A 17,292-nucleotide genomic window follows, 5' to 3' on the forward strand; every position below is an offset into this window, starting at 1 on the left:
CTGAGGCCTTTGGGGTGTTGACAGGACCACAGTAGTGACCAGTGTCCAAAGGCCAGTGAACTGAGGGAGTAGGCCAGGACCGACGTCTGTGTCCCTCACATGGGACTTTTGACTGTATGCCTGACCCAAGCTGCTATTCCTAAAATCTACAAAGGTAGGAAGATGGAACTTCTAAGGGGGTATTTTAACCTATAGGGACAAGGAAACACTTAAAGGTTAGGAGCTTTCAGACAAACCATGATCATTATGATTCTACGAGGTACGTCAGAGGAGGTATGGAAGCGAAGCTCAGAGAGAGACTAGAGAACTTTTCCAAGGTCACACAGCTGTGGCAGAGGGACATAGGTGCATCTATCTGGTTGGGACATAGATCCATTGGACACTGGGCCTTCCCCCCACCTTCTTCCTCCTCGCCACAGCACCAGAACAAAAGCAGAACATATCAGCCACCTCCCAGCTTTAGGGACTGGCAGGATTCTTTCAGGAAGGAATATAATCAGGAAATTTCCATCTCCGCAGAAAGTAGAACCGAAGAAAATGAATGATAATTAAAGCATAAAGGATTTAACTTAATCCTAAGGAAGAGCTTTCCAGTGGTAAGGTTAATTAAACACTAACGAGATTGTGTTTTAAGAAAAAAAAAATGAAAAGCCTCTAAAATTCTGCTTCCAGATTCCTGTTTATGAAGACTCACATGAAAACAGCAAGAAGAAATTCTAGTTGCGGGGGGGGGGTTCATTTTGCAAGTTAGTTGAAGTGTTTGCACACCCAAGTTCTTCAAAATTGACTACGGGCTGAGTTGAGTGTGTGATCATTAAGATCAGTCTTGCTTTCTGGGGTCTAGAGCAAATGTTAATAATGCTGAACTCTCACATCCTGAATTTCAGGTTCAGAATATATACTAGCTTTTGTCATAATGTCATGAATATTGTTGTATTTGATTATGAACAAAGCACGTGGCCTCAGGTGCTGATTTCTACATTCATGTCATGCGGTGCCTGGGAAGGTGAATGGGTGCAGACCCTCCTGGCCCCCATCTCCTGCCACACGCTGCAGAAGCTCTCCTACCTCCCCCAGGGCTTTGGACTGGATCTTTGCAGCAGACACATGACTGTCTGAGATCTCTCTTTTTTTTTTAAATATTTATTCTTAAGCTTTAGGTGGATACAATATCTTTATTTTTAAATTTATGTGGTGCCGAGGATCGAACCTGGTGCCTTGTGCATGCTAGGCAAGCGCTCTATCACTGAGCCCCAGCCCCAGCCCCTGAGAACTCTTATTCCACCCCAGTTCTTTGCAGAATCAGGGCAGTCTTGGGACAGGAGCTTTGGGTGACTTCCTATGCTGTGGGGTGGGGGCAGGGCATAAAATGAAGACGACAACCCCAGATTCCACACATTCTGTGCCCTCCACTGTCTCCTCCTTCCAGACCTGGGTCAGGGTCCCCCAGCCCCATCCTTTCTCCCCACTCTACTTTTTACACCCAGGTCTGTTGTTCTTAGTCTGTTGACAAAATGCCCAAGAGAATGGTAGTTTCCCTTGGACGTGGATGAATATACTCTTAACTCGTGGACTACTCCAGAGACCAGCCCTTTCCATCTGCAGAACTGGAGAGGGCCACAGAGCCCAACCTGGGGATCAAAGTAATAGGAGAGGCTGAGCAAGGAATGGCCTTGAGCAATGATGAAACCTGAGTGTTGAAGTTTCAAATGGCCACACCATTGGACCTAGCCATTCCACCTCTGAGTGTCAAGTCCAAATAAGCAATGAGAAGACAGAGAAGGGCTGAACAGCAAGACATACCATGTTCATAGACGAGAGGTCCCAATGTAATGAAGTTTCCAAATTATTCCCATTTCACAGATGAATAACCAGATGCACAGGCTAATTAAATAACCTAAGGCCATACAGCTGGTAATGGGTGATACTGAGAGAGGAACTGGGGACATAGAGAAAAAAGATACATGGAATCTCAAAAAAAAAGTGCCCATGAGCTTTTGGAGCCAAGAAACACCCATGAGCCAGCAGAACAAGCAGCTCAGAGCACCCAGCCTGTACCTTAAGCACAACGTGAGGGCCGTGGGCAAGGCAAGGAAAACTAGCTCAACATTGCAAAACTCGCCCAGCTCCACCCACAGCCCAGCCCCTGGTTACTGTTGCTGGTGAAATAGTAGCACCCAGACCAAGGTGGGGGGCTTCTCACACTCAGGAAATCCCAGCTCACTCTCTTTCCCTCACTTTCCTAAGTAAATCTGTTGGTACCTCTATCCCACACATGCTTAAATTTCTTTCCACGATGTTTGTCAAAAACCCCACTAGTTCTGATTCCCGTGGGGATTCCTCAGACCTCCTCCAGTGACAAAACTATGATTCAGAACCAGTAGTCTGGACCAGAGGCCCCCTGCCCCCTTGCCTGTCCTCTGTGCTCCTGGGGCCCAGGACACATCCTCACAGTGTGTTCCCTGCACTGCCTATGTTTCCTCCACCACAGAAGAGTGGGAATCGTACCTTTTCACCTTGGCATCTCCAAGTGCCCAGCATGGAAGGAACATGCAAAATATGCATATTGAACCAAACAGAATGGACTTGTCTAATCCCTGGGATTTATGCTCCAGCCTTTACAGAATTCTTTGTGAATTAGGACCCAGACATAGGCCAGAATTCACAGATTTAATAATGATTCTTAAGAAAAATGGTTTTCTTAGCTGTTTCCCTTTCCTGGTTTGGGGTTGTTAAATAATTTAAATGACAGATCTAGAATTTATTTTTTAATATGACTTTCTAAATAGGAAATGCCAGAACATTTCTCATCATTTTATTATTTGAGAGTAAGGATCATGTAATTTCTTATTTCTTTTTCTACACTAGGGGTGCCTAATAAATATTAAATACTGATGCTATCATTACAACTAAAGAGGAAAGCAACAACACCTTCTCTTTAAAAATAGGAGAATTTATGGCTAGAGAAAAAAAAATACGAAAAGATTTATTCATGCCCCTTATGTTTGCAACAAAAATCCTAAATCTGAGAGAGCTTTATGAACCTGTGAATATGAAATAGTTAAACCATCAACAAAAATTAGCTTAAGAAACTGTTGTCACAGGACTCCCAAGCCAGAGTGTGGACACTTAGGTCCTCCTTGGGTTATTTGATACCTTTCTGTTTTAAGGTATTTGCAATATTACAAATAACCAATCCCCTATTCCCTCGCCACTGCAGCTAAAATACATCCAAGTCACCTCTTTGCCTCTTGACCTCTTAGCATTCCTAGGATTTTATATATCTCACATCAGAAATATCTATAGAGAAAACGACTTGCCACTAACAAGGTTCAATCATGAGGTTCAAAAAAGTCAGAAGAGACTAGGAAAGTGTTCTGGTAACCAGTATTGGCTTTTTATAAGACCCATCATTTTGGTCAAAGTCCCCCAGAGAAATAGAATCAACTGGACACACACACACACACACACACACACACACACACACACACACACACACACACTGGCTTGCAGGAACCAAGGAGTGTATTTTTTGGGGGGGAGGGGGATCTGAATTCTGCAGGTAGACCAACAAGCTAGAACCCCAGACAGGATGGGTGTTGAAGACTTGCTTCTGCCTGGTCAGAGTGATGTGTCTTCCTGCTCAGAAGACGGCAGTCTTCTCCTGAGACCTTCAGCCGACTGGGGGAGGCCTGCCCTGAGATGGAGGGTAGTCGGTCTCACTCACTAAGAGCCTCCTGATTTAAAAGTTAATCACATCTTTAAAAAGCAAAAACCTTCACAGCAACATCTAGATTGGTGTTTAAGGGCACAGACATGGGCACCACAGCCCAGCCCAGTTGACAAGCAAAGTTAGCCACCGCGGCCATCAATATTCTTTGTTGTGCCAGTTACTGCAGCTACAATTCTTTCAGCCAATAGGAAGATGATAACCTTTAGATTTCTCCCGGGACAGAGAAAACTAGTTCCTTCTTCAACCATGTGAAAGCTGGTGACTTCCTTGGCTTATGGAGTACACCACAGTAGGTTTTAAAGCTTTGGGGGCGAGCAGGGTGGCTTTCTCTCCCTTTGGCAATGTATTTCTGTCCCATAGACTCTTCCAAGGAGACCTCCAGGATAAGTAGCTATCACATTCCACCACAAGGCATCTCTCATCAACTAAATTGTCTCAGGTGCTTTGAGACAGTAAGTAATTGGAATCCCTTCATTTATAAATCTGTGTCCTGGATTAAAGATTCATGGCACCCAGACAGTGCACAAACACACCGTGTTTGACCTCCAATGAAAGTTTCATCAGGATCTGACAGCAGGGGTTTCATGAGCCCTGAGCAGCAGGTGTGCTCTCTGTGCTGGCCAAAGCAGGGACATCCCAAGCCTTCTGCTCCAGCCAGACCTCCCTCCCGTCTAAACAACTCCTGCTTCCACTTCTTCACATTACCCAAACAGGTATGGAAGTCTCCAGTGGGGAGCAAAGCCCTCCAGAGCTGGATTTAGAGGAAATAACAAGGAAGATTGTATTTCTTGATAAATGGAGGGAAATCTTTAGTTATCACAGGTAAGAGGTGTTGTTCTCCCATTTCTCCAGAGACAGAGGGGCTCGGGGTGTTAAGTAATCAACTCTGATGCTTGCTGCATGAGGAGTTTCCATTAGAGATGCACGTTTGGAATGCTTGCTGGGGAGCTGTCGACAAAGACTTCCCCAGTGAGGCTGGGGCTTGGGGAGGTTCCGGAATGTGAGCTTCGGATGCAGTGGGTAATTTACTCCATGTTTTCTCCTTCACTTATAGGTTGGGAACCAATAATGCAACTCCGCAGGTAATTACTTTCCCCCGGGGCCAATGTGTTTTCCTCTAGTAGCTTCTTCAAACAATCACATTAACAGCACAATCTGCATTTATTCAATGCACATAATGTCACTCAGGCACTAGCATTTAATGCGTGAAAGCTGGAGAGACTAGAAAGCCTGTGAAGATTTTATCTGGTGCTTTCTCCCTTCAGAAATGTCTTCTTACTTTTAAGAGCTACTTTTCATCATTAAGAGCACCATATGGTTATTATTTTAGAAAAAAAGTAATAGAATTTGAAGTTCCTACGCTTGTGAAATAACACTAGAATCTGACAAACCAGCGCATCCAATGTCCCTGAAGAAAAGTAATTTTGAAAATAGTTATCATCTTTATTCAGCATCTGACAAACTGCTTTCCTTTACCATTTTCAAATAAGGGAAAGATGACTGAATTCAGGTGTTAAAAAAAAGGTGTTTTGTCATCAGTATATTAAAATCTCTTACCCAGTATAAGATGAAAGATGTTTGTACCTCATGTAACCTGCAGAGGTTGAGAGGTAATGGACTTTGTACTGCAGGCAGTACATCAATTTCTGAGCCAACACGGCATAAAATATTTAGGTGATTTTCCTAGCACTAATACATATGATCAAGCAATTGGATTATTAAAATTTTAACTGTAATGCTAAAGCATCTTGCTTCAAGTAACCTGTGATCAAAAGCCTTATTTGTGCTAAAGCCTTCTTAACCATAGTCTAAATTAGAATCTGGGAGATAATACTTCTATTTTCGTCCTGGAAGTATTAAATGGAGATAGCTACATTTGGGGGGATAAAACATTCAAAAGATAAAACAATCTCTGAAAGGAAAAAGTAAATAAGTGTCAAGTTATGCTCTACACAGGGCGGGGAAACCCCACTGGCACAAATGTAAAGATTTTCCATTTGATTTACAAAATGCATCTTCTCCCATCTGAGGCCTGTGCCTCAGATGCTGCGGTTCTGAGATAAGAAAGCATCTTTGCCTCTAGGAATACAGAAAAATGAAGAAGGCCGCGTCCTTCGCATTTCATCTCCAATGGGGTAGTTCCTTTCGCGGTGTTAGTACCCATGTTGAATAAATCAGAGAAAGCGTGGAGGCTAACTTGTTCTGAAATGCCAGCGAATCAGTCAAGAAAAGTTAAAAAAGATTTTTTTAAAAGGTGGGGGTGGGCATTTAAAGAAGAAAATTATTATGCTTTCTTATGGGACAATTGGAATTGGAAAGAATTGAACAGAGGAAACTCGATTCACTTATTGGCCAATCAGCATTATGATGGGGGTGCCCCACGGACAGAAAAAAAGCAGCCCACGTTCCTAAGACGCTAGCTTTTCCAAACAAGCGACGGTGACATTTACATTCTTCTCTAAACATAATTTCAAGTCAAGGCCTCGATAGCATTAATTATGTTTCCATAGTTACATTTCACCTCTCTGAGTCTCATAAAACTTACAAGAAACTCCTTTGACACAGACCCTGGGATTTTTAAAAAATATTTCCATCTCTTTTATCGCTATTTATTACAAATTTCAGGCATCTTTAAAAGTGAGACAGCATTTTCTGAACACTGATATTTCAAAGAGAAAGAGAAGACGTGGAACAGGTTATCCTGTCTTTCATCTTTATTCTGTTTGCTTTGTCTCTTTTGGGCGGCTGGCATTTTATACAGAACCATGAGGGGAACGCTGCGTCTGCTGATGGAACTGGAGATGGGACAGGAACACCTCAGCCCAGAGGACAGGGACGTTGGCCACCCAGGGGCCTTTGTCCTATTCCCAGGCCCTCCGTCATCTCCTCAAAATCGGGCGGTTCTCCTATCTCCCTTACAGTGGCCACAGTAAGTATAGCTGGTCAATTAAACATGAAACAGGACACGGTCTTGGCAGAACCAGACTGGGAATCTTACCCGCTCTCGGGAGAGTGTTGTTGAAGATCAGAATGCAGACAGCTGGGATTGGTGAAAGGAGAATATAACTTAAATGACTTATTGAGGGCACTTCCCAAGGACATGGGTGACAGTAGCCTTTTCTTCATGAACTCTGAAAGTCTCTCTTTACTCACTCCCTCAAAATGGCAGTTAAATTCGAGAGAGGGAGTTGCATTCAAATGTTCTCTCTGGAAGGTAGACTGGGTCAGTCCTCTAAGGAGCAGGCAGACCATGGAGCACTGGGAATGCATGAGTCTCGGCGTGAAGAAGGGTCATAGGAGAGGACCCTGCGGGTGTGGGGGCAGGAGGGGGCTCAGTCCTGGGTCAGGAGCTGATCTCAGGAAGGGCTTCTTACTTGGGACTGTTGATTAATATATAGATTTAAAAAGAACCTGGCATTTGAGGATCCAAATGGATCTGGAATATTGGTCCCAGGGACTGTTTGTTTGATGATTCGACTCTTGATCAGGATGAAAATGAGGCTGATGCAGAGAAGTAGCCAGGAGGTGAACCTAGAGATATCTCAGGGGTCACATAGGCCGAGTTGGAGGTGATGTCTTGGCAGATGTCCAAAGGAGCAGCTGTCGTGGTTGAAAAGACACAATTGGAAATGGGAAGTGAAGGCAGGGGTAGGTCAAAGCAGAAGTACCAGGCGGGTGAGAGGTCCCTCCAGTTGGGTTGCTCTCTAACATGGTGCTTTAAATCGTAATGGAGCTCAGGCTTCCCAGGACAAGCCACCCAGGTTGGCGCCACCCCTCAAACCCCCATGACACTCTAGAGCCTCAGGCAGGGACCTTTCCTTGGGCCCTAAGAAGAAGTGTTGGAAGAGGCACTTCCTTTCCAAAAGCATGCTCCCACACACCTGGCACACCTGCAGAGATGCCCCAGGACTAGCCCAGATCTGGGCAAAGACTGGCAGCAGCATCTTCCCTGCACCAGGCCACCATGTATGTGAAGTCGGGCATTCTGTGTGCTGCACACAGGGACCCGCTGAGAGGAGTGGGTGGGACCAAACCCCTCAGAAAAACCACACAGAGCCTCAGGTAGGACCTCTGGCTGCTGATGGAGCTATGGCTGGGTGACCCCAAGTGCGGCCTTTCAGTATAGCCTTTCCTGAAGCTCCCCAGATACATGTGGGGACCAGAGCCCCCAAACTCCTTGGGATTGTGTGACCTCTCAGGCTTCCCGAGCCGCTCTCCACTGCCACACTTCAGTACAGATGTGCTGGGCCTCGATCCCTTTCTCCTGTGAGCACACTGCCTCCATCCGCCTTCCTCTCCGGCTGGCAGGGGAGACAGGCAGACGGGGGCTCTCTGAGAGACTGCGCTGTGCTCATTGGCCTTGACACCCCTGGTAGGAGGGCGTGTCTTGTACCCTCCTTCCAGCGGTGAAGATAGTGACTCTAAGTCCTGTCAGTGCCCAGTTCTTGGTGGGCCTGCTGCCTACATGGTGCAGCCAGGAGGTCAGAGCAAGTAGAAACCCCAAACCAGAAATCCAAAATGCTCCGAAATCCAAAACTTTTCAAGGAATTGACATGACAGATGGACAATTCTACACGTGACCTCCTATGATGAGTCACAGTCAAAATGTAGGTACATTAAAAATATCATATAAAATTACCTTTGGGCTGTGGGTACAAGGCCCATCTGAACTATAAGTGAATTTCATGTCCAGACTTGGGCCCCATCCCCAGAGGGTCTTACTATGTATGCTCAAATATTCCAGAATCCAAAAACCCAAAACACTTCCAGCCCCAGGCATCTTCTTTTTTAAAATTTATTGGTGCATTACAATTATAGACAATATTGGATTCATTGTGACATAGTCATACACGCACATAACATGACTTAATCAATTTCACTCCCCAGCATGTCCACCTTCCCTCTCCTCCTCCCTCCCCCTGACTCCTCCCTCTGCTCTACCCAGGCATTTTCAGTGAGGGATAATCAGCTCGTATGTGCATTTTACTTGATAATGTTTTAATGAAAAATCTTTCATAAAAATATATTCTTTGTTTCTGTACAGATTTCTTATGGAGAATATCATTTAAAAAGTAATACACCTCTGAAAAATAGGCTACCTTTTATATAAAAAAAGAAAAACTATGATTCTATTTGGTATTTGCCTGTGTATTAAAAAAAAAAAATGAATCCCAGAAGATTTCATCAAATACCACAGGGGCTCAGAGGGTACGGGAGACAGGGATAGGAGGGATTGTGCTCACAGCATACGTTCTGGACTCTGGAATTTGAACCATGCAAATGTACTCTCTATTTTTAAAAACACACAAATCTTAAAAATAGAAAAGCACTCACAGATGTTTGTGAAGTCTTTTCTCTCTGTAGGAGAGCAGACCTACTCTGGATGCTCCCACTTACCAACAAACACACACAGAGAGGTGCCTAGAGACCTCCCCAGTGGCTTTTCCAAGGTGATTCTCTCCCTTTGCAAAAGACGGGGAGACAAGATCCAGACCACTGCAGCCTGAATCAGGGGGATATCCCAGAAGTAGAGATAATTGATCTTTTTAAAAAATGAATTTGGACTTATTCCCATCATGTGGGCCAGATGATAGTATGTCCTTTAAATAGCAGCAGCATTAATTAAACACGCCCTGGACTCCCAGATGATGAGCTTGGGGTTCTGAATGTTTGTCCCGGGTGGGTTTGGAAGCTTGGCTGATTCTGATCCACATTTCAACAGCACAGCCACCTGGCAAGTTACAGAGCTATTGGGTCCTGCTGGCTCAGGAGAGACCTTTGTCCTCCTGCCCTTCTCCGAGGGGAGTAGGGGGACCTGGGACACCTGACCCTGGCACACAGTGGCCACTGGGACCCACTCAGACGCGGAGGCTGCATCAGTGGGCTCTGTGCCTGCACTGGTCTCACGGCTCCTACCTCCTGCCTTGGGTTGCCCTCCTGAGCTGGGCAGCTTCCTTCTGTCCCTCAACTCCTGGTGGAAGGAGCTCTGGCCAAGGCTACTGGCCCTGTGAGATCATGGAGAGGGTGTGCCTGCCCCGCCAGAAGCCCTTTCTCCCCTCCCACCTTCCCTTCCGCAGCCTCCTCCATCCCCAGCCCTTCTTAGAGACCCAGCCTGGGATTTCTTCCCTCAGACTCAATTATTGGCAACCAAGGACCAGATCCCTCTTGAGCTGCAGCACCAGCCCATGGCAGTATCATGGTAAATCACCAAGATGCCCAAAGATTGACTCTGGGAGACACCATGAACAGAGCTGTCATAGAGAGAGGTCAGGCAAGAGTGGCTTAGCGGGCAGTGAGACAGAGCCTAGTGCCCTATACATGACTCCTGGCTCCCAAATGGACCTCAGAGGGTGGTAATCAATCAATACGGGACAGAGGCTCTTCTTGCGCTTTCCACCTGCCTCAGCCCAGGAGGCTGACCTGTCCTCTCCATCAATGCAGTGCCCTCCTCCTCTGACCTCCTGTTGAGTCTGAGCAATGGGGAGCCCTGCAGGGAGACTGAGGGCAGGTGGGGAAGGGAGCCAGGTTGCCTAGCGCTGGCTTAGTTCCTCTGCTCTCCTGGAAGTCCCTTCCTGCTTCCTGTCCCCAGGCTCCTTCAGGTCTAGAGGTCACGATGACTCCCAACTGCTGCTAGGAAACCACATTAGCACGGTGATGTCCCCACACCCAGCCCAGCCTTGGGGAGGGTCCCGTGTTAAACTTCCCTTTGGCTGACCATCCTGGTTGGAGAGTGCCACCTGCCTGGCACTGGGATCCTGCTGGTCTGCACCAGAGACCTGCCCTCTCTGTGGATGTGACCTTGCATGCCACTCACTGCTCTGGGCCTCCAGTCCTGGAGCTGTAACATGAAAGGGCAAAATGAGATGCTTTCATTCGACGAATTCTTACGGCAAGCCCTCCACATTCCAGGGGTGACCTGGAATCTGAGAAGCCACAGCAAACGTGACAGCCAGGACTCCACCACACAATCAGATGGCCCAGCGCATGCCTGGCTTAGGACTCGGGAATTATAGAATCTTGGATTCCATGGCAGTCCCAAATTCATGAGGCAAAGAGAAATCTAGGGAAGAAGCCTCCACGAGGGTTGGGACTGGATGGGGACAGGTGGCCGTGGGAAACTCTCACCCCAGGGATGAGGGACAAGACTGTCAGGGTAGGAAGTTCAACCTCTTGGGAAGAATGACTCGGGACCCGTCTTCTGTGTGTGTGCTGGTGTTGTTGATGCCAATCGTGGTCATCACGACAGTGACATGGAAGGCAGAGTCAGGAGAGGGGAATGTGTCACAAAGCACAAAGGGGGAACCGTGAACTGTCCCTGGACGTGTTAAGCTGCAGTGATCGCTCCAGTCACTTACAGGCAGTCACCATGCGCCTCCGGTTCCCGGGCAGCAGACAGGCCTGCCATCAAATCTGTGCAGGGCGATCTTCTTGTGTGATGTGGAAGTCAATGTCCTGTGGTGAGAGGGCTCGCTCTTGCCTCTGGTGGCCTGGCTGGGGAGCCTCCCAGAGGTGCAGCGGGCGGGCGGAGCTGAGTGGAAGGCGGCAGCTGGCAGCAGAACAAGGAGTCTGGACGGCTTGCAGGAATTTTCAAATTGGATCCGAGTTCTCAGGCTTCCAGTCTCAACAGTCTTAATCTTTCACACTTAGCCTGGTTTCTCCTCCCTGCTTCCTGCCAATCTCTGGTCTTTCTCCATCTGTGTTGGGACTTTCTTCCACACAGCACAAGATGTCCCCGCAGAGACAGGCTGTGTTTTCACGAAGGCAACAACGCTTACATTCACTCAGCACTTGGGTTTCCAAAGCCCTTTTCCATACTCCTCCTTCAGTCCTAGCCATGATGTGGACCAAGAAGGGGTCTCCACTTCTGAATTAGCAAGGAAGGAAGGTTTGGCAATTTCCCCCCGTTCCTGGGGCCAGTAAGAAACAGAGATGGGCTTCTCGGCCCTTGGAAGTCCTCCCGAGCTGTTCCATCATCATGTCAGGGAAACCCTCCTGTCATCTTCGAGGCCCTCCCTGGGGCATTGGAGGCTGGTGGCCCTCTCCAGCCACCGTACACGCTGCATCTCTCCTCCCAGAGCCTCTCCTCCAACACTCTGGGCCCAAGACCGCCGCGTGGGTTTTCTGCAAGCACATGACCCAGCCCTCTTCACACTGAGATGCGCCTGCCTTGATTTCTCTGGAGAGACCACCTTTTCTTTTGAACTGGAAGCAAAAATGATCAGGAAGAAACCTACAGCCATGAAACCAACCTGGGCCTGGCTCAGGAAGAGCGTTCTAGATGCATGTTTCTTTGTTTCCCCTTTTGAGAAGCAATCAGAGCTGCTCTCGGGCTCTGCTAGGAAGGTGGCACCGCTTGGACCACCTGGGCTCTGGGCTCCATTTGTTCACGCTCTTCAACTGGCTTTAGGATATGGCTACAGGGACTTTCCATTCTCAGTGTCCACTCAGCTGTCCCTACCCCGTCCCGACAAGGCCCTAGTCACCCTGAACTTCTCATTCCCCATCCAGGAGGCCCCGGGCACCTGCCTGGGTGTCTGTAGAGCCTCTTCCCATCCCCCTTCTTCAGGCTGCTGCGTGGTCTGTCTCACTGTGGGGACGTGTGCCTCTGCTGGAACGTGCACTTTAGGGATGTGACATACGCACCTCAGAAGATTTTTGGTTCCCGGGGAGGGTGTCGTCCCTTGTGCACTCGGGCAGACCAGGGGAAAGATTGGGTCAAAGGAAGTCCTGGCTGCACCCCTTTACCTTTTCACCCCACTTCCCAGTGGTGACGACGGCCAGAGCTTTCACAGCAGAGGTTTCTTGCTGTGATGGATAAAGTTGCTTGATTTCCACTGGGTTCCTTATGGATGGCAAGAGAGCTTGACTTCCATGTAAGGAAGTATATCGAGTGTCCTTTTAAAACAAGGTTTCTAAATCACAAGAAGTCACCAACTTAATTACAGGTGTTGATTAAGGAGTAGTTGGCACACAAAAATGGTAGAAAACACAAAGTCGGCCCAGGTAGGACCATGGTGGGAAAGATATGGGACACGGTGGGAACCCCTGCTGTTCCCACCTAGGGCAGCCTGAGGCCAGGTGCTTCCCTTGCCTGGTGGGAGGAGGCTTGCACCACAGCTACCTCACAGAATCAAGTGAATGCCATGAGTGTAAAGGGCTTAGCCCAGGTTTGGCATGGGGAAGTCTCAACAGGTGACAGGGGCCGTTCACCAGCCTAGTTCAAATAACACCTCCTCCCTGAAGCCTTCCCGAGCAACTCAGCCTAAGGTCTCTGTCCCTCTGTCTCAGGGTTCTGTCCTGTACAGCACTTTGGGTGTCAGACTTTGACCTGACCGCAGTCCACAGTAGCTGGTATCTGTTAAAGATGAGTAAGTCTTCAGCTGTGAATGGACCCCCCGCCCCGGCCCTGCCTTTTTTATTTTTCATGAGTTTCATTGATAAAGACTTTTTCCTACTTTTATGGGAAGATCTAAAAGGGCCTCTCAGATCTCAGTGTGTGGTTAGCGCACCCAGGACAACTTCAGAGATCCCAGTGGGAATGCTTGTTCACATCACTGGAGTCACTACTGTGCTGAGGCCACAAACATGAGGTCCCATCCTGTCCTTATTTATTTTTCCTGGATCAAGAAAGAAAACCCCAGAGATGGGAGAGGCAGGGATTATAGTCAGGGCCAAAGGGACCAGAGGCCAGGAACAGAGCAGCAGTACGTGGTGGACTCTGAGGGACATGACCAGCAGGGGACGTGAGACCAGGGACACAGCATGTTGGACACGCTGAGTGGACCCTAATGTGAACGTGCTGCCCCCACTTGGTGCCTGGAGACCTGGTCACGGACTGTGGGCGGGAATAAGGCCACTTGCAATTCGCCTGGAGAGGTGTATGGAGGACTCTTTTTGCTGATAGTTTATTTCCTCTACTTTCAGAAGCTGCGGCAGAGCCTCTTTGGAAACACCATCCACATCTTCAGCTATGACTGGAACAAGGCCTATTTCAAGTTCCACAGTCCTTTCTCTGGCCTTGCGTTTGCTTTGGAAGTGGCAAAGGTAACAGCCAGATGGCGGTCTTGTTAGATCCCTAGTCTCTCTCCTTCCCTCTGTGTGCGCATGAACCATTACGACCGTAGTGGAGACGCGTGCACAATTTGAAATGTAACCTCAAATGATAAAAGACTTCAACGTCACCACACACTGCCTGGTTATGATAGACTCCTCACCTCCTTGTTCTCCTGTCTCTTCTTTCCAAGTTCTAAGCATCCCTGAAGATTCAAAAGCAGAGGGAAATCTAGAAACTTCCCTCTGGCTTGTTTGAAGTCTCAACAATTCCTGTGTGGTCACAGGCACACCCACATTCCCAGGCCAGCTAGTTGCTTGCCTGCTCCGAGTCTGCAAGTCTGACTAGAAGCAGGGGCAGAGTGATGGGAGGATGGAGGGGAACAGGTTCCCAGGAACCCAACTGAGGGCTCCACAAAGAAGCTAGTCATTGTAGATTCTAGCCGGCCACGGTACCCTGCTACAGCCAAGGGCAGGGATGCATAGGGACAGAGCAGCGTCCCTTCATGAAGCCCTGGGGTACCAGGAGGGGGTGGGATGCAGAGCAGGGTGGAGAACCAGGTCCACTCCAAGGGCTCTTTGTCACGTCCACTCTGTGGTTCTGCTGCGGTGGTAGAGCCCAGCACACAACTTCGCCCTCACTGCTCACCCTCCCCATCCCAGGGAGGCCCCCGGAGCATTCAGATGGCTGTACAAGGGTCCATCATCAAACATCTCTTGTTTACCAGGAAGGACAGAGACTGTCACCTTCGCAGGTAAGAGCACTGTGAGCAGTGCGGAACAGTGACCAGCTTCATGGAGACCTTAATATGCTAAATAAGCATACTGGACAGGGCGGGTGGCCTCAGGAAGGACTTGTGCTCCTAAAGCAGAAGGCAGACGTGATCAGCTCCCCCAGAGGGGCTGGCCTGCAGCACTGGGGTGGGGGGGCCTCCTGCCATCCCTTCAATGTCCAGCGGCAGGAATGAGGTTGACAGGTTTCATGCTCCACTGCGGACCACCCTGTCAGGCAAAATTATGCCCCAGGTCTCAGGTGAGCTCACCTGTCCATACTTGATGGGAAGCCGTAACCCAACAATTCTAGGGGGAACCACGGAGGTGGTTCAAACCAGTGAATGAAGGCTCCATCCTCCTACTTCACCAGTCTAACAAGGGACCGTGTTTGGTGGTTCCCTATTTGCTAAAATCAACTCAAAACTTGTTCAAACTGACTTTATTCTTAGAGGTTAACAACTGCCCCCCATCATGTGCAGAGCCCTGTGCTGTGTATCACAGGAAATGAAAATCAGTAAAAGGCAAATATCTGCCCTCGGGCTAGATAGGTCATCCCCACCAGGAATGAAATGTATAATGTATTCTAAGGTCATGGATTGCCAGGTCCTGCGGAAGCACAGGGCACAGTGGGGATTTTTATGCCAGTGATTTATTCCGGGTGTGCCCTCCAGAGAGCCCTGTGAGACAGCAGGAGAAACAGGCAAGAGAGGAGCAGCTGAGGAAGAGCGTGGCTCCCAGGGAGGCCAGCCGACACTGGGGGAGCTTGGGCACAAATGCAGCCTGCCCCACCTTCAGATAAGGGAGGGGGTGCCTCCTGCCCAGCCATCCCTGGCTCCCGGCCAGCCCCAGGAATGGGCACTCCTTCCAGTTGTCTGTGGACCAAGCGGCTCCAATCCTTTGGAGGAGGGTGAAAAGTGGAACTCACTAGAGTAGGACCCAAAGTGTCTGGGGAATGCACCCAGTGCCAAATGGGGGGACCCAGGGAGCCAAGATGGGGCATGTGGGCACATGAGCACACACATGAACACATGCACATATGCACAGACATGCACACAGCACACACATGTGCACATGTGTACACACACATGAACACATGCACACTGTACGCATGTGTACACATGTGTACACATGCATGAACACAGGCACACACATGCAGACATGCACACAGCACACACATGCAGACATGCACACAGCACACACATGCACACTCATACAAACACACACAGCATGCACATGCACACAGGCACACACATGTGCACGCATGCATACATGCACACATGTGCATGTGCACACATAAAGACACACATAGCATGCACACACATGCAATCACATGCATACATGCACACATATACACATGCATGTGCACACACATGCAGACATGTACACCCATGTGCACAGCACAGACGTTCGCAGACACATGGATACTCACACACATACACATATGCACACATGCACATAGACATGCACACACACACAGCACCACACGCATGCACCCAGGCATGCACACATGCACACATACACACACACAGTTGCTACATGATGTAAAGCACTTAGCACAGCACCAAGTCTGTGGCAAACTGAACAACTGTGAAGGGTCACTTTCCAGGGAGCTGCTGCCCCCTGCGCAAGCCTCTCTCTGCCCTCCCCCTTACCTCATAGCACTTTGTCCTCTTCTCATTCCGCTCTGTGCTAGAGTTTTGGGCCCTCAGACTCCTTGTCACAAATCTGTGCCTTGCCACAGAGCTAGAAGGATTGTGTAAATCATCATCAAGCTTACTGTAGCCATGGCTGTCTGTCCCTCTATAAAGGCCACACTTGTCAATGTCACACAGGTAGAAAGTAAGCAGAGTGACATCACACAGAAGATTGGCTCCCATTTCCTGGGAAGGTGTGTCCTCAAGGGCACTCAGCTCAGTGGAACAGTGAGAAGCAGGGATTCAGGACCCCAACAGCCTGAATTCAAGTCACTGCTCCCCCACTTTAAAAATGAGGGAACAGTGGCGAGTTACTTAACCTCTCTGTGCCTTTTTGTGGGAGCAGCAGTGGTATGTGCCCTAGAGGCTTAGGCAACCAGACAAGGTGACATAAGGGAAGTGCGTAGTGCAGGAATACAGCGAGTGCAGGACCATCTGGGGGAGACCTCCTGTGCCACTAGGACGGGACAGATGAAAGTGGAGAGCAGGTCCAGGCTGGCCAGTCCTGGAAGAGGCTTTGCAAAAGAGGGGTTATGGGGGTTGCACTTGAAAAAGGCCCATCAGTGGGCTGAAGTGTTCAGGCTGACCCCTGCTGTCGCTCAGGACAGAGGACAGCAGCGGCCCTACTGGGTGAGACGCAGGAGGTGAACTGGCTAAGATCACAGACCCTGCTGTGAGGACTCCAGTTGCAGCCACAGCTCAGGAGCTGGCTGGTGAAGGAACCCAGGCCATGCCGCTGTGTTCAGAGGGGGCATGACCCTGGGGGCACCACACACAGCAAGGCGCTGTTCCCTGTGCCTGTTCCCTCCCCCTCCTGCAGTTTACAACACCTGAGCAGGCAGCAGCAGGAGCAAGCCCTGGCCACGGTGCTGACTGACATCCTGTGGGTCTCAGGAGCCGCTCAGAAGGCCGTTGTCTGCGTGGTTACCGAGGACACCTATGTTGACTGGACTCCTGACTACTCCAGGGACAACTTCACCGAGAGGGTAAGTGCAGTCCCGCCATGCGCAGGGCGTCCATGGAGACCAAATGGAGCCCTTC

At 49.0% G+C, this 17,292-nt stretch overlaps 1 protein-coding gene across 1 annotated transcript in view; it reads left to right on the forward strand.

The window, feature by feature from the left end:
* The first annotated feature begins 4,448 nt into the window (after positions 1 to 4,448).
* The window catches only part of Mindy4b (MINDY family member 4B), a 29,333-nt gene continuing 16,489 nt past the window's right edge, over positions 4,449 to 17,292 (forward strand). Inside the window, exons 1-6 of the mRNA XM_040270001.2 lie at positions 4,449 to 4,555; positions 4,788 to 4,815; positions 6,495 to 6,662; positions 13,658 to 13,777; positions 14,447 to 14,538; positions 17,072 to 17,237. Coding sequence (XP_040125935.2) covers positions 4,449 to 4,555; positions 4,788 to 4,815; positions 6,495 to 6,662; positions 13,658 to 13,777; positions 14,447 to 14,538; positions 17,072 to 17,237 — 681 coding nt within the window. The remainder of the gene's footprint in view (positions 4,556 to 4,787; positions 4,816 to 6,494; positions 6,663 to 13,657; positions 13,778 to 14,446; positions 14,539 to 17,071; positions 17,238 to 17,292) is intronic.

Source organism: Ictidomys tridecemlineatus, chromosome 3 (genome assembly GCF_052094955.1).
Source record: "Ictidomys tridecemlineatus isolate mIctTri1 chromosome 3, mIctTri1.hap1, whole genome shotgun sequence".
NCBI classification, from domain to species: Eukaryota; Metazoa; Chordata; class Mammalia; order Rodentia; family Sciuridae; genus Ictidomys; species Ictidomys tridecemlineatus.